Source organism: Mustelus asterias, chromosome 10, assembly GCF_964213995.1.
Source record: "Mustelus asterias chromosome 10, sMusAst1.hap1.1, whole genome shotgun sequence".
Classification (NCBI taxonomy): Eukaryota; Metazoa; Chordata; class Chondrichthyes; order Carcharhiniformes; family Triakidae; genus Mustelus; species Mustelus asterias.
Genome location: NC_135810.1, coordinates 75179074 through 75202888, shown reverse-complemented (window position 1 = coordinate 75202888; position 23815 = coordinate 75179074). Strand labels below are relative to the sequence as shown.

General features: G+C 41.9%; 1 protein-coding gene across 1 annotated transcript in view; it reads right to left on the bottom strand.

Moving 5' to 3' along the window:
* The window catches only part of slc9a2 (solute carrier family 9 member 2), a 72656-nt gene that overhangs the window by 3468 nt on the left and 45373 nt on the right, over positions 1–23815 (bottom strand). The window contains exons 5-11 of the mRNA XM_078222809.1: positions 20760–20962; positions 17801–17890; positions 15418–15488; positions 6847–7008; positions 4931–5027; positions 1989–2111; positions 1178–1265 (exon numbers count right to left, since the gene is read on the bottom strand). Coding sequence (XP_078078935.1) covers positions 1178–1265; positions 1989–2111; positions 4931–5027; positions 6847–7008; positions 15418–15488; positions 17801–17890; positions 20760–20962 — 834 coding nt within the window. The remainder of the gene's footprint in view (positions 1–1177; positions 1266–1988; positions 2112–4930; positions 5028–6846; positions 7009–15417; positions 15489–17800; positions 17891–20759; positions 20963–23815) is intronic.

Below are 23815 nucleotides of genomic sequence, written 5' to 3'. Positions count from 1 at the left end.
GGCAGTAAAATTCTGGCAGCTGTCTCTGTTAACCTTCCCTCAGTTTAATTCATCATTGGCACACAGCAGACAACTTTTATAGAATATCACTATAATCCCAAAAAATATTTAAAATATACAACATCCATCCATTCGTAAAATGAATCATATCAAATAACTAGGATTTAGTCCTTTGTTTCCAGCAGCCAGGTTTAAATAATTTCTGGGGTGCAGTGATTAAAGTCAAGCCCTTCACTGCCTGCCATTTTTGCCTGAACTACTGGCGAAGCAGTTGTTGGGAGGGAATCCTCTCTCAAGATTGAAATTAATCGCCATGAGGATTGCAATAAGTCGGTACATATTTGATTCCACAGCACCAGCTGACTGTGAAATCCGGGCCAATATTTTGAAATCAGCAGTAACAGGTTAAGACCCTATCCCCTTCTTCTATAACCTCACTTTGCTGAGGAAAGACTCATTATTTCCTCAGTGCTCAAAACAGAAAATCTCCTTTTACCTCAGCATTATTTTCCTCATTCAATTCTCTTGAGCTTAGAATCCAAGTTTGATATTGATTAATAACTACTCGATTCATTCAGCAATCTATTTCCATTTTTTGATATTCTTTTACAGGATGCAAGTATGTCTGTTAAGGCCAGCATTTGTTGCCCAGCCCTATTTTTCCTTGAGAAGGTTTTATAGATTGTTATGATAAGACCCAGGTAAAGATGGAAATGGAATGGGGCCATAGCCAAAAACTGCCCTGCCTGAAGTTTCTGGTCCTTTTGGGGGCAACCCCATATTACACCCACCCACAAATATAGGAATTATATCATTAAACAATTTCCACATCAGCACCCTTAACAATGTTGGATACTATGGACATCAAAGCATATCCGGTGACGAACATTGCTTGCAGGTATAAAAGGCCAGGATTTCCACATTGCAATGACAGTGATCCTTTAACTTCCAATGATAGCAAACCCTATCTCTCCACTGTTTCGATAGTGTTACTTCCCTCTAGATTAGGAGGTGAATGTTACTGCCTCACCCACCACAGGAATTGGGGCGGACCATGGAAAAGTCCATTGACCTCGGGCAGGATTTTCCGGTTTCAGGGCAAGTGAGCGAGACCAGAAGATCCCGCCATTGGTCACAATCAAAAAGTAAAAAGATTAAAAATAGCAGCACATACTACCTGTGAAAGCAACATTCCTTCTTTTGAGCCTAGAAGGAATCCTGGCATTTGGAGGCTGTGAAAATGGACGATTCTTTGCAGCACCAGACTATGGAAAAAGAGAGGCAGAGGAGAGATGTACTTAGCGATGATCACAACCACATATTCTTAGAGCACCTGTGTACATTTTGCCAAACAATATGTTTTGCCACAGGACTGAACATCAAATTACAACGTTACTTTGAAAAATGAAAATCAACATTTTGTATGCAAGTGGGACAAGGAAGGTTAAGACCATCATTTTCCCCTTTCACTCATTTCAATTTTACCAGCTGGAAGGGAGGGTGAACTACTTGAAACTTTAACTTTAAATTCTGCCCTAAAGTTAATCCCTTAAATCAAAACTCCGAGTAACTGTGTAAGGTAGAAGGGACTATCCCTTGTAGAAGTTAAAGAAAAATAAACTTCCTTGTACAAATTGTAACACTGAGTCAGTTGATTGTCTTTAAGCAATCGAGAACTGTTTTGATATTGCCTCCTACGTACTTCCTGCTATATCCCCTCATTCTTTCCTATACAGATTGACATTATCACTTGGATAAAATTGCTCATTTTCATTGAGTACATTTTCCTCCCACCTAAGTAAATATACATATTAAAAATACATTGCATTTACTTTGTCAAATGCTCAATTGTTAGATTCCCAATTACCAAAATTCATCGTGTCACGCAGTTTCTGAATAATACTGAACTGTCTGAGTTCCACCAAAACTCATGTTTTACATGCAGTATCAAGTGGATACACAAAGTTGTGGTCATTTCAAGGAATTACCTGCTGGGTTCTTGATGCTTTCCGCATACTTTCCCGTAGACTCCCATGTCTTCGGATTAGGATTTCCTTGACCTGATTCTCATTGGTCTCTCTAGGCAGACTATGCCTGTTGTATGATGGGGTCTGTGGTTAAATAATTTCATGATACATTAACTCATATTTATTAATGCAAATACTGGAAACATTTGATTGTCTTAAGAATACATGTAACAATGGATGGTATACCAGCAGCTTTCTCACACAAAGTGCATGCTTTCACCAGTGCTCTTGTATAAACTATATTCAGGAAATGTTATGTGTGTGTAGTTTCTTTCAAAAATGGCACCACCTTCACAGATAGTATAAGACACATATTTTGAGCTGGAAGAACAGGCTGTGATATTCATATATATGGCAATGTCACAGAGGTGATCGGGTAAGGTGTTTCAATCTGGTATGCATAAAAACATATTCAGTTATAAAATATACCTTTTTAGTACTTTTTCCTTTAAGATTTTCAAGATCAGAACTTTCAACTTCAGGACAAAAAAGCAATGCAGAATGCTCAATTGTTTTATAGGATTTAAATCAGTAGTAAAGGTATGATACAAATGCAGCCTAATTTATCTAGCACAGTAATGGGAAAAACCTAGGCTGGTGAGTAGGCTGCAGGAGTGGCCCTCCTTCATCTCAGTGGACTGCAAGATTGAAATCAGGCTTGTTAACTCATCCTGAGTAAGGTTAAATACATTTAATACATGCCAAATATTTCATAAGTTATAGAAAAGCTTAATAATTTCTATATCAATAAAACTATCAACTTCAAACAGTAAAAGGAAAATAAATATTTACGCTTTGTTTGGACACAGAGGGAGAGCATAGGTCTCAATCAATGCTGTGCGCAATCAGCATACACCTCACTTCACATGCCCTTGCTTTACGTGCCTCACCTTGGTAGGAAAAAACTACACGGATGGAAACCAGCAGAATATGGCAACTCTGCACCTTTGCAGCGGTTAACAAAATGTCTCATGGGCTACACCAAGAGCCATGATGAGCTGCATGTGCCCACCACTGATCTAGTGGAATTAATGCAGTTGAAAACTCACCATCTGTTGATGAAGCAACAAAAGTCAGCCATATATTCTACCAAATGGATTAACAACTTTCAGGAAATATTAGGGTGCTTCTTTGTTCTTAGTCCTAGTTTTGTCTGTCACCTTTTCATTTTCTCTCCTGACTACTGAGCTTTTTGCTTTGTTTCAGTTATTTTCTTTCTTCCGAGCACAATGAACCAATTATACTCCATTTCCAAGCACAATTATACTCCATTCTATCAGGTCTGAATTTCTGCCAGGCAGCCATCAGTCAGGCCCTGCTGCCATAGGCAAGATTTTAAATGCTCTCTGATTAACATGGCCACAATTTTGAAAATTCCAAGCACATTCTCAAGTAGTTCGAACTGCTGGTTTCATTAACTAAAAGATAAAAGTATTGCGGGGGTTTTTTTGTTGTAAATTGTCATACGAATAGAGAATGTTGTTCCATTGTAAAGATTGTATGCACAATTACAGAGTGAATACTCATCATCTGGGTTACTGGATATTATTTTGGACATCTGTTCCCTTGTAAATTGCATATTAGGTTTGCCTGAAAAATCTCTGCAACAAAAGGGAAGTGCTGGGTTTAATACCCAAGAGGTTAAAAGTAGCTGAGAAATTCAGTTCTGTAGTTTTTGATAAAAGTAGTGGCTTGAATCACAGATGCTTTGGGGGTATGGGGCGGAGGGTGCATGAGAGGCTTGTGCTGAAATAAACCTTCTGTGAAAAGACAAATAATTGATTTTGCTATATCAGAAGCTAGAACTTTGCGTGGGCATAACTATTTTCTTATGATGAATCTGAAGGCATTCAGAAAACCAATTACAGATTCTGGCATAGGTCCTCAGCTATTTGCTGAATAGTAAAATGAAGGAAATATCAAAACAACATTGTTTAGCTCTTTTAGTTGTTTTAGTTTTTAAAACCACAGGTCTGTGTGAAAATACAGATTAGGATTTACTGCAATAATCATAGAAATCATAGAATCCCTACAGTGCAGAAGGAGGCCATTCGGCCCATCTAGCCTGCACTGACAACAATCCCACCCAGGTTCTATCCCTGTAATCCCACGTATTTGCCCTGCCAGTCCCCCTGACACTAAGAGGCAATTTAGAATGTTCAATCAACCTAATCTGCACATCTTTGGACTGTGGGAGGAAACCAGAGCACCGGGAGGAAACCCGGGGAGAGTATGCAAACTCCACACAGTCACCCAAGGCTGGAATTGAACCTATGTTCCTGGCACTGTGAAGCAGCAGTGTTAACCACTGTGCCACCCTAACTCAAAGCTTACTTAGGTTTGTAGCACTTCCAGCCCAAAGGGCAAGGGCAGCAAGTTCATAAAATCACACCGCCTCCAAGTCGCTTACTACCTGGGCATAATTTTCCTTCATTAATACCAGATCAAAATTCTAGAAGTCCTTGCCTAAGAAAATACCATCAGCACAAGGGAGTGCAGCAATTCAAGAAAAAAAGCCCACCACTTTCTCAAAGCAACTAACATTAAGCAATAAATGCAACAATGTCAGCATTGCCCACACCTCGTGAGAATGTGGTAGATATAGTCCAAGACTGTTAAACCTGGTAAGAAAGTACACGGGACCAAGTACAATAATTGTTACTGCATCGAGGACAGGGTATAGAAAAAGCACAACTTCCAGGACGTAGGGGGTTCACTTAAAGGAAGCACTGTTAGATAATGATGGAGTACCTATACAAAACCTTCAAATTTTAACAACTCTCAGTTAAAAAGGAGGTTTTGCCAGCAACCAAACAAAACGTATCAGTGCGACAACATGATATTTATTGTTCTGGTGTCAGGTATGAAATGTTTGGTAGCCCAAAGTAGTTTGTTAATCTTACCCTCTGTCTTATCTGATATAAATTTTTGGCTAAGATTTCTTTGATGTCCTTCAGTTCGTCAGGGGAGACAGTCTTGATTTCTCTAGGTTTCTTACTTCTGCAAATTCAAACAAAATAGTACATCAAGACCAAACAAAAGCAATTGGCATTTATAAAGCGGCTTTCAATGTGATCAAACATCCAAGGGCTTTACAGGTGGTTTTGGAACAAGACTTGACATCAAACCACATAAGGGGATATTAGACCAGATGACCAATAGCATAAGCAAAAGGTAGATTTTAAGCAGCATCCTGGAAGGAGGAAAGAGGGAGAGATAGGAAGGGAAAGAGAGATAGAGGTTGTACTGGCACAGTGGTTAGCACTGCTTCCTCACAGCACCAGGGACGCAGGTTCAATTCCAATCTTGGGTGACAATGTGTGGAATTTGCACCTTCTCCCAGTGTCCGCGTGGGTTTCCTCCAGGTGATCCGGTTTCCTCCCACAGTCCAAAGATGTGCAGGGTAGGTGGATTGGCAAAGATGTTCTTTCAGTGAGTTAGTGCAGATTCGATGGGCGAAATGCATCGTGAAGGCGTGGCTCCAATGGTGGAGGAGTGAATCAAAATCCTTCCTTAAGAATCACAGAATCCTACAGTGCTGAAGAGATTCTTTGGCGCATCGAGTCTGCATCGATGCATAAAGGCCCTGACCTCCCCACCTAATCCCATTTGCCAGCACTTGGCCCATAGCCTTGAATGTTATGACGTGCCAAGTACTCATCCACATACTTTTTAAAGGACGCAAGGCATCCCGCCTCCACCACCCTCCCAGGCTGCACATTCCAGACTGTCACCACCCTCTGAGTAAAAAAGATTTTCCTCAAATCCCCCCTAAACCTCTCACCCCTCACTTTTAACTTGTGTCCCCTCATAACTGACCCTTCAACTAAGGAGAACAGCTGCTCCCTATACACCACGTCCATGCCCCTCATAATCTTGAACATCTCAATCAGGTCGCCCCTCAGTCTTCTCTGCTCCAGGGAAAACAACCCAAGCCTATCCAACCTCTCTTTATAACTTTATTGATCCATCCCAGGCAACATCCTAGTGAATCTCCTCTGCGCCCCCTCCAGTGTGTTCACGTCCTTCCTATAATGTGGTGACCAGAACTGCACACAATACCTCAGCTGTGGCCTCACCAAAGTTCTATAAAACTCCATCATGACCTCTCTGCTTTTGTAATCTATACCCTGATGGATAGAAGAAGCCAGAAATTGATGGAGTTGCAGTGATCTAGGAAAATGTTTTGGGTTGAAGAAAATGCAGAGTGGCAAGACCCCCAAGGAGGAATTTGAAAACAAACACAATAATTTTTAAATTGAAATTGCTTGGCCAGGAACCAAATCAGATCAGCAAGCACATGGGAAGATGGGTGAGCATGCTTTGGTGACCATCAGGAAATTGTCAGCAGAATTTCAAATGACCTCAGGTTTGCAGATGTTATAAGATGGGAGGCTGGTTGGAATAATCTAGCCTAGAATTAATAGAGGCCTGGGGTGGGCTTTGACAGCAGATTCAAGCAAGTGATGCAAGTGAAGGCAAAAAATGGGTGGTTGTAATGAAACAAAACAGATTCAGAAATTCAGGACTGTAACTCTATCTGCCCTGAAGATACACAAGAAAAGAATCCCCAGTGTTCACACCCAAACCTGATAAACCCAATGGTCCTAATTTAATGTCTGTTTTAAAACAATCTACTGCTTGTAACTTGCATCTTCCAGTAAGACTGCTGTATAAATCTAGTGAATGAATGCAGCTTCAGATTTACCCATGTCAAATGCAAAACATACAAGACCACGCCATTTCCAATTGATGTTCCTAACTGCTTATTTGGAAATTTTGATGCAACTCAACAAGTTGAAAGTAATGTTTCACTTACAGCAGGGAAGCAGATGATGACACCTTACTGAGTTGTCCAGATTCAGCCAATTCAATTGCTTGTTTCAATTCCAGCTTCTTATAAAGAGCAACAATGCTGGACTTTGGCATTTTATCCCTGATTAAAAGCTTTGACAAATACTTGCGATCAAACTTTTTGGCCCTAAAAGTAAAAGCAGATATAAAAATCATTTTAGTAGATAAAGTACAATGAGCTACAGTATTTCCTATAATAAACTCGCTAGATACATATTATCATTGTTAGATATATTTTATAATAGATCAATGTCCAAAATACCTCTTATCCTTATCTGTCATGTTACTACCGAACTGACCTCTTCACCTTAAGAAAACTTTTCACAGAGTGAGTTTGTAACGCACCAATAAAGCAGAGTGATGATGGAGTTTAAAAGCAGAATGTTCCTGGACAAAATATCCCGACTGCTACAATGTCCTTTTTAAGTAATCTGTATGAATATGAAATCACTGGCTTCTCCTGCACAGCTGTATTTTCGAACAACAGGTTTAGAAACTGGAGGAACACCAAGTTTCAACTTCATGCTCGTTACTAAAAAGCGGTTGTGTTATGATCTAGTGATGTTATAACTGGACGGGAAGATCCCAGAATGGAACCCTGGCTCAAAAGCCCGTAACTTTTACTTTTATGTGGAGGAATAGAATCACAGGACCGCCAATTAGTTTTGACAACCCGAAAAAAATACTAAACATGAAACCAATGGATTATAATGCAATACTCCTTTACTCACCCATTAGCTTAACAAAAACCTTTAAATGCAGGTTTTAAAGATTAACACAGATGACAAAGTTCATTTGAAGGTGCAATGGTCTCGTTAACACACAAAGTCCTTTTATAAAGCACAGATTAGCTGTGGTCAAATACACATTCTGCTCTGAATCCTAGTGTCTGTGGATTTTCCCCAGAATCCCCCTAGATGATCATCACAAGAGAGTTTCCAAACTCCACTCCCAAAGACACGCTTTAAAATCTTCATTCACCATAATGTTTTCCATTAGCAGTTTACATTCCAAAATCCAGCCCAAGTTTTCCAAATCACTCTTTTGAACCGAGCTTCCACTACACTTCTACTAGTGAATCCAGTCCAGGATTTTATCAGTCCCTTTAGGATTTCTTAGTCTTGACTGCTATCCAAACTGGTTGCAGTTGCTTTAACTCTCGAATCCCAAACTCTTATTAAAACGACATCAAATATTTTTATCTACCCCTGAAAGTCTGCTCCCCACTTTAATTCTAGTTAGTGCAATTGTCTCTCATAGCACTTTGTTCACCCTTCCTGGAATTCTTCTCAACAATACCTTCGTCTCTGTTCACTTAATTTCAGTTGTCTGCAACCTTCTTTCTGTCCTAGTTTCCTGGTTGTCTGGACTGCATCTTGTTCCTCAAGAAGCCTGCATTTTTGCTCCCTTATCCTGTCTAGCTTCTCCTGGCAAAGTTGAGAGCTGCTCACTCCTCGGGTGATCCATCTCCAACTGCCTTAGTTTCCAGTTAAAATGAAAGACAAAAGAAGCCCCCTCTCTCTATGAAGTGGCCTCCTGTTGCTAAGCAACCCACTGTTGATTATTTATTCTATACGCAGTAACCCTCTCTAAGGACAATAGAAATACAGTTGGAACTTAACCAACTCCCACAAATATACACCTTTGTCCAGTATGAATCTAATTCTAAGTCCCTTCCAGGCACAGAAGCATTAAATTAAACCCACCTAAAACTATAACTTATTTCTAATGTTTACCATACAAATATAAATCCCTTAAAATTACCTGTGGGTTTCTAACAGTTTGCTCTTGAACATCCTGTTTTGAAAACTCTTAGGAGTGTTTTGTTGAATAGGTAGCAATTTTACTTTTCAAAAGATTCTTATCTACTTATATAAACATTAACAGTGTGTTCCTCATAATACTGTAGCAAATGGTTAGGGAACCAATGACAATACTGATAACACTGTTGTACAAACCTTGTGGTACACTAACAAGTGCAACTTCAAATAACTAGCAAAAATTACAGCACCTGCAGAGGAAATGGCTACCTCCACCCTTTAGAAACACTTTAAAAACAGCACCAAGTTATCTGATTATTTAAAAACATGGTAACACTATCTTACCACATCCAAAGAATGACAGAGTCAACATGATACTTAATTGGAAAGATATCCTTCAGTCCTTCAACAGTTAAGCAGATCTGATATTCTTTAGAAATGTTCATTTTCATCTTTTCAATTGTCTTTATCTTTTGTAATTCAAAGAGGATTAAAAATGTCCAAACCTGACTACAAGGCAAGGTACAATCATCAGTATTACAGATGGTGCTGTTTGTGTGTCTTAACTTTTGACTTCAAGAAAAGTTACTCATCAATACATAACTGACATCCTTATCATTGGGGGGAACGACACCTGTTCCCTTCCAACCATACATCATCCTGACTTGGAACTGTGTCACTGTTCCTTCACTGTCACTGGATCAAAATCCTGGAACTCCCTTCCAATGCCATCATCTTCTCAGGGACAATTAGGGATGGGCAACAAATATGTGACAGCCTCATCCCATGAAAGAACAAAAATAAACCAAATGATTATATTATCCTGTGCTGAATGAGATATTGGGCCCAATTTTACTATTGTGTTGTGTCCGTTTTCAGGCGTGAAAACTTGGTAAAGTCAGGCGTGAGGCAAATAGCGCGATCCGTGCCCGCGTCCGCGCAAAAACCAAGGCCCAAAAATGACCGCGATCAGCACCGCACCCGAAATGGGCACGACGTCAATTTAAATGCATTTGCATGCATTTAAATTGACTTAATGAGATGGACGCCCAAACTTACCGGCATTTCCCCCTTTACCATTGCGTTCGCCCGTCCAGGTTCAGCGCGAAACAGATATGTTCGGCAAAGGTCTGTTTCGGGTGCTCTAGTTTCTGGAGAGGTAAGTTCAGAGCTTCCGGTAACTCTCTAACTCAGATCGGTGGTTGGGGGGGATGATGGGGGGTGGGGGGTGGGAGAGGGAGGCTGGCTAGATCATTCTCTGGGGGAAGGGGGGGAGGCCAGATCATTCTCTGGTGGGGAGGGGGGGGAGGGGGGCCAGATCATTCCCTGTTGGGGAGGGAGGCCAGATCATTCTCTGGTGGAGGGGGGGAAGAGATCGTTCTCCGGTGGGGACGGGTGGGAGGGAGGGAGGCCACATCGTTCTCTGGTGGGGGGAGTGAGGGGGACCAGATCATTCTCTAGTGGAGGGGCAGGGAGGGCAGGAGCAGGGGGGTCCGCTGCCACTCTGCGGACGATTGGTGGGGGGGGGGGAAAGGGGGCAGGGGATCGCAATTGGTCTGGGTAACGGGGGGGGAGTGGATAAGGGGGACAGTTATGTTGTGGGGGTGGGGCGATGTCTGTGGGGGCCATCGTTCCCGGGCCACTTAATCCACTTTTTGCGGCCCGGGAGCGATGTGACAGGGGAGCGTTTTATAAATTTTTTTTTACTGCACATGCGCAGTTGAAGGCTCCGATCGGAGCAGCAGCGTTTCAGGCGCGATAAGCCCTGCCCACAGCGTGATTCAGACTGGCGACTTTTTTTTCAGGCTGAGTGCGTATGGGGGTGCCTGAAAACCGGTTTCCAAGTCGGATCTGAATCACGCCCAGATTCAGAATCAAAATGGTAAAATAGGACCCATTGTCTTGAGACACAAGTTACAGAAACAAGCACTATGGACTATGTAAAGAATTGAAAAGAAAACGTGGGGCAAAATTTGAGTTTAAATGATGCATCGAATCAAGCGACTGCATGAAGGAAAGGTTAAGGGGTCTTCCTATTTGATGACTTTTAAAAATGTTTATCCAGCTTGATAACCATTTTTTTATTTTAATCGATCCTCAAAGTCTCTCTAAAGGTCCCTCTATTATATGGAGTAAAATTCATTGGAGGTTTACATTTGCCGTTTGTCATTTCTTTAACTTCTCGATTAATTATTAAGTTTGAGAAAATAATTGATTTGACAGAATTCTGCATCAGCAGAAACAAAGCCGGTATCATAACAAGTCATTTTGCAAAATGACTCAAAAGTCTACAAATATTTACTGCATTTGAGATGTGATCGGGTGTATTGTAATACCCAAAGAACAACGCTTATTTTACACTCGGGGAGTAATGCAACTTGAAAATTGAGTTAAGAAACCAATATGTAATGCAAAGATTAAATGTATTTTTAAAAAATATTTTCCATTGATTTTGGCCTTGCTTTGGAATATCGATGGAAAAGGTCTTGTTCCATTAGCCATTTAAAGTTAGTGATGATATAATGGTAGCAATTTCCTAGTGCAATAGTTATTCACTCAGTTGACTTTAGCTGAAATCTAACTAATGTCTTGTACATGTTCAACATAACCTCCTTGCTCTTGTACTCAGTGTCCCTATTAATAAAGCCCAGAATGGTTTATTAACTGCTCTCTTCCCCTGTCCTGCTACCTTCAATGATCTATGCATATATACATCCAGTTCCCTCTGCTCCTGCACACCTTGAGAATTTTACCCCTTCATATTGTTCTTTCCATGTTCTCGCAACCAAATTTCACCACCTCACACTTCTTACTGCATGGGACTTCATCCGTGATCTGTCTGCCCACTCCACCAATTTGTCTATAATAGTTCTACACTGTCCTCCTCACAGTTTACAATACTTTCAAGTTTCATATCATCTGCAAACTCTTAAATGGTCTCCTGCACACCTAGACCATTAATATATTTCAGGTAAAGCAAGGGTCACAATACCGATTATAAAACCTTCCTCCAGCCTGAAAAATATCCATTGATTATTACTTAGCAAATGTTCTATCCAGCTTGCTACTGTCCCTTTTACTCCATCAACTATAACTTTTCTCACAAGTCTGTTGTATGGCGCTGTATCGAATGCCTTTTGAAAGTCCATTTATATCAAAGCAACAGCACTACCCTGATCCACCCTGTTACCTCTTCAAAAAACTCTCAACAAGTTAGTTAAACATGATTTCGCCTTTAGAAATCTAATCAGCACACATTTTTCCAATACGAATTCTGTCCTGAATAATTGTTTCTAGAATGCTGACTACTAATGCTAAACTTACAGGTCAGTAATTGATGGGGTATAACAAGGATGCATTATTTGCAATTTTCCAGTCCTCTGACACCTCCTCTGAATGTAGAAAAGACTGGAACATTATGGCCGATTCCCCCGCAACTTACACGCTCACTTCCTTTAATATCCTTGGATGCATCTCATCCGGCTGCAGTGCCTTGACAACTTTTAAGTATTACAACGTTTTTGACAATCCCTCAGAGAGTCCCCGTCTGTCTAAATGGCCTGGGTAGCATTTACCTCCTTGGTAAAGATGGATGCAAAGTGTTCATTTAACACCTCAGCCATGTCCTGAGCCTCCACGTGTAGGTCCCTAATCAGCCCTACTCCTCCTTTACCACCCTTGTACTATTTATATGCCTGTAGAAGACTTTGGGATTCCTCTTTATGTTGGCTGCCAGTCTTTTCTCTTAAACCCCCTTCGCTTCTCTAATGTGCTTTTTTATCTCCGCGCTGAACCATCTGTATTCCTCTTGGTTCGCAACTGTATTTTCTACCTCACCCCTGAAGCAAGCACACTCTCATTTTGTATCTCCTTTTTCATCCAGAGAGTTTTGGATTTGTTTGCCCTACCTTTGCCTTTTAAAGGAATATACTTGGACTGTATCTGTGCTATTTCTGGTTTGAAGGTAGCCCATTATTCAGCTAGATTTTCCGCCAACCTTTTATTCCAGTCTAACTGACCCAGTTCTGTTCTTGCCCATTGAATTTGGATCTCCCCCAGTTAATTATTCTTATTCTGAACTGCCCATTATCCTTTTCGTCATTCTGAACCTTACGATACAATGATCACGGTTTCTTAAACGTTCCCCTACTGTCACGTGCTCTACTTGCCACACCTCATTTCCAAAAAATAGGTCCAGCAACGTATCCTCTCTTGTCGTATTGGACACACACTGCTATGGAAAAATTTCCTGACTAGAATCCAGGAACGTTTGCTCCTTTTTGCCCTTTACACTACCACTGTCCCAGTTTACACTTGGGTAATTCAGGTCCCAATAATGTTTGCATCTCTCTGCAATTTCCCTGCAGATTTGTTCTTCTACATTCCTTTCACTAGTTGGTGGTCTACAGACTACACTGAGCAATATAATTGTACCTGTTCCTTAGCTCTAGCCAAATTGATTCTGTTCATGAATTCTCTGGGACATCCTCTTTCTCCAGTACTTCAATGCTCCTCTTAACCAATACCACCACCCCACCTCCTTTCCTTTCTTACCTATCTTCTCTGAATACCTTGTACACAGGAATATTTAACACCCAGTTTAGCCCTTCCTTGAGCCAGGTCTCTGTTATTGCTTAACATTACATTTCCACAATGCAATCTGCACCTGCAACTCCCCAATCTTATTTAGTATAAACTGCATTCACAAACATGCACACTAACCCTGATTGAGATGTCATTTCTTTCTCCTTCACTTCAACTTTGTCTATTAAACTTATAGTTTTCTATATTAGTGCTATCTGTCCCACCCAGTATTTGATGTACTCGGGTATTCCTCTCTAATATTCTCCCTTGGTTCCCACACCCCTGCCGAGTTAGTTAATGTCCTCCCAACAGCACCAGCCCCACAAGAAACTCAGTCCCAGCTCTGTGCAAGTGCACAAACCACCTGGCCCATGCAGGCAGCATCTCCCCCAGAACCAGCCCCAATGTCCCAGGAATCTAAAGCCCTCCCTTCTGCACCATCTTTCCAACCACACATTCATCTGCCTTATCCGCCTATTTCTATACTCACTGACACATGTCGCAGGGAGTAATTGGGGACCTGCTTGCTAACTTTCTACCTAGCTCCCTAAATTCTGATTGCAGGACCACATCCCCCTTCCTACCCAAGTTATTGGTACAAACGTGGAGCATGACTTCTAGCTGCTCACCCTCCCCCAGGGCCAAGAATGTCAAGGTGGATAACTTTCCAAGTCCAAGGTGTCTTTTAGCTTTGACAAAGGGTCATCTGGACTCGAAACGTCAGCTCTTTTCTTTCCTTACAGATGCTGCCAGACCTGCTGAGATTTTCCAGCATTTTCTCTTTGGGGTCAAGGATGTCCACGAATGTAGCCACTCTTGACATCCTTGATTCTGAACCAGGGAGACAAGATACCATCCTGGAGTCACATCTATGGCCACATAAGCGCCTGTATGTTTCCCTAACTGATAAATCCCCTATCACTATTTCCCTTCCTTTTTCCTTCCTTCTCTCCTGTATAACTGAGTTGTTCGTGGTTCCACAAACCTGGCTCTGACTGCACTCCTCAGAGGAACCAACTGCCAAAATTGAAAATCGACTTGTAAGCGAGACCCCAGAGGACTCCTGCACTACCAGCCTCATTCCCTTGGGTTGCCTGGTGATCACCCATTCCCTCGCTCTCCCTGGCCCTTAAGCTGAAATATAACCACCTCTCTGAATGTGCTGTCCATGTAGCTACCAGCCTTGCAGATGCACCAGTGACTCCAGCTGCCACTCGAGCTCAACTCTCTGCAGCTGGCAGCACTTCCTGCACATGTGGTTAGCTAGCAGACCAGTAGCATCCATGACATCAGACATATTACAGGACACACATTCCACTCAACTAAGCTGCCCAGCCATGTTATAACTTTCCGTCCCTTATTCTACTTTGGATTACTCATAGTACCTTATTGATTACTCATACTACTTTATTGTATTGGCCCTAACTTTTCCTTACTTCTGGTACTTCTCAGTTAAATCCAAGTATAGCTACTTGTTCAAAAATATTGGACAATATTATCATTGGATAAAAATATTATTTAAAACTATTGGCTAATTGATCTCAAATTATGTTAAATGGCCGACTGCAGAAACATACTTTGCTCATCACATTCTCTGATTACTGGAGAAAGTGAAAGGTAATGGCACTGGACCACTACACAGGGAAAATCTACTTGCCTGGCTGTATTTATATTTTTAGAAAAACAATAAAAAGATTGCTCCTGCAAGATATCATCACTATAATCAGGTAATCTTGCAGTTTGAACAAACTGGATTGATTGGTTGGGAACTGGGCAGATCATATATTGAATGGTAAGTTGCGAAGCAGAGAGAGCATTGGCATGTACTTATCCTTGGTCTGCCACGCATACAAAACAGTAATATTGGGCTCATGTTTTCTGCCTGACTGCAGCAGGGGAGAAAATGCATCCAGAGTCAAGTCTGTCGACCTGATATTTGCATGATTGGGAAGTGGAACAAAATTCATTATGGTTCATGACCATCACCCAAGACAAAAAAATCCATTGTGTAGATATTGCACAGCTGAATTCAATGGCACTTGCATAGTAGCTGTCAATTAATCGCCATGTAGAGAAAAAGTATTTTCTTTACGCAATTAATTGATTAGGTTTCTAGGCTGCCTCGGTATGTAATCAATCAGAGGCATTTAACTTATTTTATAAAACTTAGAAGTGAAACTATGAAATCATACTTGTCTCTCCAATAGTAGTGACTCCACTGTCCACAAATATCTTCAATCCCAGCCAACAGATGGTCAAAAAACTAGACAGAAAGACAACATTTTAAATTGAAAGCAGCTAATATATATTTATGCAAGGTATTAAAAGCAAAACGCTTGGCTTTTATGGCAAGGTGGCCAGTACCATTGGCAGCAATTGCCTGAGTTATGTCTGGTGAACATAAGTGAAGCAGCCATTTTCATTATTCTCAATTCTCTAACGACAGTACAAGCCAAGGACCAGAATTGTGGAACTCCTGAAGGATCAAACTTTCCACACCCTGTGCAGCCACTGTCAGGGGCAGGAATACCGGTCTTACCAAGGCTTTCTTTTCTTGTGACTATTTAGGAAACTGCTTTCTTTGGATACGGTTGAAATGCCGGCTTCAATATAATGTTCTGGGAGTCTGTGAGGATGGTATAAATGTTGAGAAAGCTAGCCAAGAATAAGTTACGTTTACAGATGATGAAAATAAAATGAGGGTTTATAGGCAGATGAACTGAGGTGGGGACAGAGATAGGTCATGTTACGAATTGAAAGTAGGTGCCTTTTGTGATAGAGGGAATGTGTGGTCAAACATTGAGATCCCAAATCAAATAAATTTACAATCTGCTAAATTATTTTGATGATGGGACCGAAAGTATGGTGGCTAAATTTGCTGATTACACCAAGGTAGGAGAGCAAGTAGTTAAGAGGATGGCAAGAGTCTACAAAGGGATATGAACAGGTAAAATGAGAGGGCAAAAATGAGTGGATGGAGTATAATGTGAGAAGATGTGAATTCGTCCATTTTGGCAGGAAGAATGGAAAAGCAATATACTATTGAGATAGAGAGAGAGAGAGATTGCAGAACTCTGGTGCAGAGGGGTCTGGGTATGTCTGTGCATGAATCACAAAACTTTAGTATGTAGGTACAGCAATTGATGAAGACGGCAAATGGAATATTGGTGGTTACTGCAAGGATATAGAATCATAGAAACCCTACAGTACAGAAAGAGGCCATTCGGCCCATCGAGTCTGCACCGACCACAATCCCGCCCAGGCCCTACTCCCATATCCCTACATATTTAACCACTAATCCCTCTAACCTATGCATCCCAGGACTCTAAGGGGCAATTTTTATCATGGCCAATCAACCTAACCCGCACATCTTTGGACTGTGGGAGGAAACCGGAGCACCCGGAGGAAACCCACACAGACACGAGGAGAATGTGCAAACTCCACACAGACAGTGACCCGAACCGGGAATCGAACCCAGGTCCCTGGAGCTGTGAAGCAGCAGTGCTAACCACTGTGCTACCGTGGAATGCAAAAATAGAGAAGTTTTACTGCAGTTGTACAGGGCATTGTTTAAAGTTTATTTATTAGTATCACAGGTAGGCTTACATTCACACTGCAATGAAGATCCTGTGAAAATCCCCTAGTCGCCACACTCCGGCGCCTGCTCGGGTACACCGAGGGAGAATTTAGCATGGCCAATGCACCTATAACCAGCATGTCTTTTGGACTGTGGGAGGAAACCGGAGTACTCAGAGGAAACCCACGCAGACATGGGGAGAACGTGCAGACTCCGCACAGACAGACCCAAGCCGGGAAGCAAACCCAGGTCTCTGGTGCTGAGAGACAGCAGTGTTAACCATTGTGCCACCACGGCGAGACCATATCTGGAATGCTGTGGACCATTTTGGTCTCTTACTTGAAAAAATATATATAATTGCATTAGAGGCAGTACAGAGAAGGTTTCAGTCGACTCACTCCTGAGATGAAGGGCTCATTCTCTGAAGAAAGATTGGTCCTATACCCATCGGAGTTCAGAAGACTGCGGTGATCTTACTGAGACGTACAAGATTCTGAGGAGACTTGATGGCATGGGCACCAGAAGAATGCTTCCACTAGTGGGGAAGACTAGAACTAGGGGACACATTTTAATAAGAGGTCGCCATTTAAGACTGAGATGAGGAGGGTTTGTTTCTCTCATAGGGTCATAATGTAATGTGGAATTGTCTTGCCCAGCGAGCAGTGGAGACGGGGTCATTTAGACAAGGTAGAGTGAGATGGATTTATTTAGACAAGAGAGTCATGGGGGACAGACTGGAAAGTGGAGTTCAGACCACAAGCAGATCAGCTACGAATCTAATGGCAGGCTCAAAGGGCCAAATGGCCTCACCTGTTCCTAAGTCTCATGTTCCCATATTCAACCCTGTTTTTTTTTAGTCACTTTTTTGGCCACGTTTTCTAATCAATCCTGAATTGACATCTACTTCTGCAAGACTTTTTCGGATAATCTTTATGTTAGAAGTGTAATATAAACACAAGATTGTTATACAGATAAACAACAATACCAAGGGCACTTACCCGAATATGAATCTCTTCACTGACTGATGGCTGTTTTTTATTTGACCTTTTAACATCCAGAAAGCCAACCAATGGGCGGATAGTTGTTCCCTAAAATATCAACATTTACTTTTACCAAAGTCAGATACACATTTGTTTAGCATTTCAGGACAAACAAAATATTAAATTAAAGTTTAATATTACAGTTACCTCCACTTTCTCTGTATTCTCTCACTGAAGGAAATAGTTTCTATCTAGGATACTGAAACCTTTATTCATGCCAATTCAGATCACCCCATAGTATTCTCCATTAGAGGGAATACGCTCTGCCAACTATTATCACAATGTAACGTTTTTAGTTCCAGTAACATTCCAGTGAATCCATGCAGCAATCTCCAAACCTAATATATCCTTCCTGCAATGCTGCATCCAGTACTGAAGGCTATTTTCCAAATAGGATCTAACCAGAGCTCTGTGCACTTTAACCATAACTTTGATCCCTTAATATTCTGGCCTGCTCAAGATAAAGACCAAAATTTCATGAATCTTTGATTACTTTTTGTACCTGTCCACTAGCTTTTAATGGTTTCTGTACTTAGACCCTTTGCTCATTCACAATTCCTAGAATCTCACCATTTAGAAAGCGTTCGGAAATTTAATTCCAAAATGAATGACCTCTCACTTTCTCTACATAAAATTAAATTTTTCAATTTTGCCCACTTACATAATTTAGTGATGGCCTGTTGTAACTTTGTGCTCTCATCTATACCATATCATAGAATCCCTACAGTGCAGAAGGAAGCCATTCGGTCCATCGAGCCTGCACCAACAACAATCTCACCTAGGCCCTATCCCCCATAACCCCATATATATACCTTGCTAATCCCCCTGACACTAAGAGGCAATTTACCATGGTCAATCCACCTAACCCGCGCATCTTTGGACTGTGGGAGGAAACCAGAGTGCCTGGAGGAAACCCACGCAGACACGGAGAGAACATGCAAACTCCACACAGACAGTCACCCGAGGCCAGAATTGAACCCGGGTCCCTGGCACTGTGAGGCAGCTGTGCTAACCACTGTGCCACCACTTACTTAGTATCATTAGTAAATTTGGATATATTGCTATCTATTCCTTCATCAAGCCATGTATATTTAGAGGCCCCAGTACATATCATTGTGAGACACCACTGCTCACATCCTGCCAATCTGAGTACACACCCATTATCCCTATTCTCGATTCTATTGTTTAACCAAGCCAATAGGTTGCATCCAATTTCAAACATTCTCATTTTGTTCAACAGGCTTATGTGGAATCTTGTTGATTGCCTTCTGGAAGTTGATACATAATATCCAATAGAGACTCCCTTACCCACTTTTTTTCGCAAAAAAAAGTCAGATTTGTTAGACATGACTTACCCTTTACAAATCCATGTTGGCTTTCTCTGATCAGCCCATATTTATCCAAATGCTCAAGTTAGTCTATCCCAGATAACAGATTCTAGTAACATCCCCACAATTGAGGTTAGACTAATGATGCCTTTTATTTTCTAATTTATCTATTTTACTTTTCTCAACTAGTGGTCTTACGTTTGTTTGGATAAATAGGATAATTTTAATCTGCTGGAAGTTTTAAGAAAATATATATTCCTCTGAAAAGAGGAAACAAAATTAATATTTGTATATTTTCAGCATATCTTTTATTTCAAACATTCACTTATTTTTGTCCCCGTCAGAGCTGCAGGTTCACTGCACATTTCCAATTTTTGCAGTTCTCTCATCTTGAGTAACATTGACACTTTAAAAAGGTCATTGACGCTGCAGTACTTTCCACTGTATCTGTTAATGATATCAGCATTGGCGTCAGTTACCGAACACAACAGCGCAAAGGACTTTATTTTTAAAATAACTCAGGGTAAAGACGTGGCGGGTGGGGGGGGGGGGGGGGGGGGGGCATTGTGTTCAAAAGAACTAAACAAGTGAGAAAGTGAATAATGGGTAGTTATTGAATTGGGCAAATACTCCTCTCACCCAAAGACCAAGCTTGGAGGATGAATTGATATGTTGGTTCCAAGAGTCTTAATGGGCGGTCTCAATTTAATTCCAAATGGAAATGCACCAACACAGGAGGTGGAATGCTTTTTTTGGGGGCATCACATTTCAGTAAGGGTATCAACTCACTGGAGAGGGTGAAGACAGGATTCACTAGAATGGTACCAGTGAAAAGGAAATTCAGTTACGTGGAGAGACAAAAATAAAAGTGCTGTGCTCCTTAGAGCAGAGAACAGAAATAGGAGGGAGGCCATAGATAGACCCTGGAGCACACCAGCTGTAATGGCCCGGGAGCAGGAAGAGAAGCCATCATCAGTGCTTCCCTGGCTATGATTGGGCAGATAAGAAGGGAAACAATGAGGGCAGTTCCACCCCGCTGAATAACAGTGGAGAGATGTTGGAAAATGCTGTGGCCAACTGTGCTGGAGGCCGCTGACAGGTCAGGAAGGATGAGGAGGGATAGTTTTCCTTTGTCACCATCACAAAGGATCTTGTTTGTGACCCTGATCTGGTATTTATACTTCTGATATTATATAGAATGAAATATTTCATTGATCTATCCACTTTTTGAAAGCTTCACAATATCAGAGCATCCAAAACAGCTGCAATAAGATTAAGTGAGAAGTTTGACAACCAAATAACAGATAAATCAAAAGTGTAATTGAGAACTTGGTACTTGTCCTGCCTTCTTCACATGCAAAAAGAGATTTCTAGCTAGTATTGCCTTAGTGAATACATTCTGTGAATAGCATGCAAGTCAGATAGAACCAAATATCATGAAGATGTCCAATTGTGGTAGATTAAGGACTTGAGACAAATTTGGCAGTTATCACTACTCCCATTAATAGAGTAATATATGATTTTATACAAAAATTACAGTTTTGAAACAGATATTTCACAGCCAAGATAGGTAGGGAAATATTTCGAACCTGAATAAAGACGGTGAAGAATATGACCACAATAGTTGCTGTGATGAACAAATTCTTTCGAGGAAATACATGAGAAGGAAGTAGAAACACAAGTGAGAAGCAAATAGCTCCACGCAGCCCGCCATATGCAATGATAAACTGATCCTTGCGGGTGACCAACAGTTTTCGGAATCTGTTAATGATCTGAGTCAGCACAATAACACCTGAGAGAAAAACAGATATAGTTAAAATACCAAAGTTGTTAGAAGGACAGCTTTCTTTGTTGAAAATACATACAAATTGCTGGCATAGAATCCCAGCAAGAAGATATCTGAATATTGTTCCTTCCCAAACAAACGTTTGCTAAACACATTTTCCTCAAATAGATGAACAAATGAAGTTGTGTATTTTTCTGGCCTACATGAGACTAAACTAAGTCGACTTTATGTTATTCATCTAGATTCTTGAGAGAATTACAGACACTTGAGAGACTAGCCTTATCAGAAAGCGAGGAACAGGCTGGACATTAATGAAATGTAAATGCTGAGATCAGATGTGTAGAGTGATGAGAAGGGACAAGATCAGGAACCCATATTCACCAGTGGTGGTGGGGCAATGCAGTCAGTGAAGATGATGGAAGCAAATAATGTAGCCAAGAAGAGATTGAAATGATCTGTTGTAGAGAAAGGGAGTGGAGATGCCGGCGTTGGACTGGGGTAAACGCAGTAGGAAGTCTCACAACACCAGGTTAAAGTCCATCAGGTTTATTTGGTAGCAAAAGCCACTAGCTTTCGGAGCACTGCTCCTTCGTCAGGTAAGTGGGAGTTCTGTTCACAAACAGGGCATATAAAGACACAAACTCAATTTACAAAATAATGGTTGGAATGCAAGTCTTTACAGGTAATCAAGTCTTAAAAGTACAGACAATGTGAATGGAAAGAGGGTTAAGCACAGATTAAAGTGATGTCTATTGTCTCCAGCCGGGACAGTTAGTGAGATTTTGCAAGCCCAGGCAAGTCATGGGGGTCACAGATAGTGTGACATGAACCCAAGTTCCCGGTTGAGGCCGTCCTCATGTGTGCGGAACTTGGCTATCAGTCTCTGCTCAGCGACTCTGCGTTGTCTTGTGTTGTGAAGGCCGCCTTGGAGAACGCTTAAGCGAAGATCAGAGGCCAAATGCCCGTGACCGCTGAAGTGTTCCCAACAGGAAGAGAACACTCTTGCCTGGTGATTGTCGAGCGGTGTTCATTCATCTGTTGTCGTAGTGTCTGCATGGGCTCCCCAATGTACCATGCCTCGGGACATCCTTTCCTGCAGCGTATCAGGTAGACAACGTTGGCCGAGTTGCAAGAATATGTACCACATATGAGCAGATCCTGTATATACAGAGGGTTTGTCTGTAGGGGATGGCTTCTTTAACACGTTTAGGGTGGAAGCTGGAGCAGTGGAGCATCGTGAGATTATCTGTGGGCTTGCGGTACAGTGAAGTGCTGAGGTGACCGTCCTTGATGGAGATGCGTGTGTCCAAGAATGCAACCAATTCCGAAGAGTAGTCCATGGTGAGTCTGATGGTGGGATGGAACTTGTTGATGTCATTATATAGTTGTTTCAGTAATTGTTCACCATGAGTCCAAAGGAAGAAAATGTCATCAATGTATCTAGTGTATAGCATCGGTTGAAGGTCCTGTGCGGTGAAGAGGTCTTGTTCGAACCTGTGCATGAAAATGACAAATGAAGATGACACAGGATCTGCTCAGACGAGGAGGATTGCAACAGACACCTCCAGACACTGAAAGATGCCCTCATAAGAACAGGATATGGTGCTCGACACATAGATCGACAGTTCTGACGCGCCACAGCGAAAAACCGCACCGACCTCCTCAGAAGACAAACATGGGACACGGCGGACAGTCGTCCAGTACTTCCCCGGAGCGGAGAAGCAACGACACCTTCTCTGGAGCCTTCAACATGTCATTGATGAAGACAAACATCTCGCCAAGGCCATCCCCACACCCCCACTTCTTGACTTCAAACAACCGCACAACCTCAAACAGACCATTGTCCGCAGCAAACTACCCAGCCTTCAGGAGAACAGTGACCACGACACCACACAACCCTGCCACAGCAACCTCTGCAAGACGTGCAGGATCATCGACACAGATGCCATCATCTCACGTGAGAATACCATTCACCAGGTGCACGGTACATACTCTTGCAACTCGGCCAATGTTGTCTACCTGATACGCTGCAGGAAAGGATGTCCCGAGGCATGGTACATTGAGGAGACCATGCAGACGCTGCGGCAACGGATGAATGAACACCGCTCGACAATCACCAGGCAAGAGTGTTCTCTTCCTGTTGGGAACACTTCAGCGGTCATGGGCATTCGGCCTCTGATCTTCGAGTAAGCGTTCTCCAAGGTGGCCTTCACGACACATGACAACGCAGAGTCGCTGAGCAGAGGCTGATAGCCAAGTTCCGCACACATGAGGACAGCCTCAACCGGGATCTTGGGTTCATGTCACACTATCTGTAACCCCCATGACTTGCCTGGGCTTGCACAATCTCACTAACTGTCCCGGCTGGAGACAATAGATATCTCTTTAACCTGTGCTTAACCCTGTCTCCACTCACATTGTCTGTACTTTTAAGACTTGATTACCTGTAAAGACTTGCATTCCAACCATTATTTTGTTAACTGAGTTTGTGCCCTGTTTGTGAACAGAACTCCCACTTACCTGACGAAGGAGCAGTGCTCCGAAAGCTAGTGGCTTTCGCTACCAAATAAACCTGTTGGACTTTAACCTGGTGTTGTGAGACTTCTTACTGCGCGGAGAAAGGGGACATGGGACGAGACAAGTGATGGAGAGGGGACCGGCAGAAAGTAGGAGAAAAGGAAGGCCAAAGACCAAATGGAAAGAGGGATTGACAAGAGACTTAAACATAACTGAATTGGAAGAAGAATAGATGACAGACGGGGAAGATGGAAAAGGGAGATCAACCAAAATTGTGGTGACCAAGTGAAATGGGAAAAACTGAAAGATGGTGATTCACTCAGGTATGGCACTGCTAGTCAC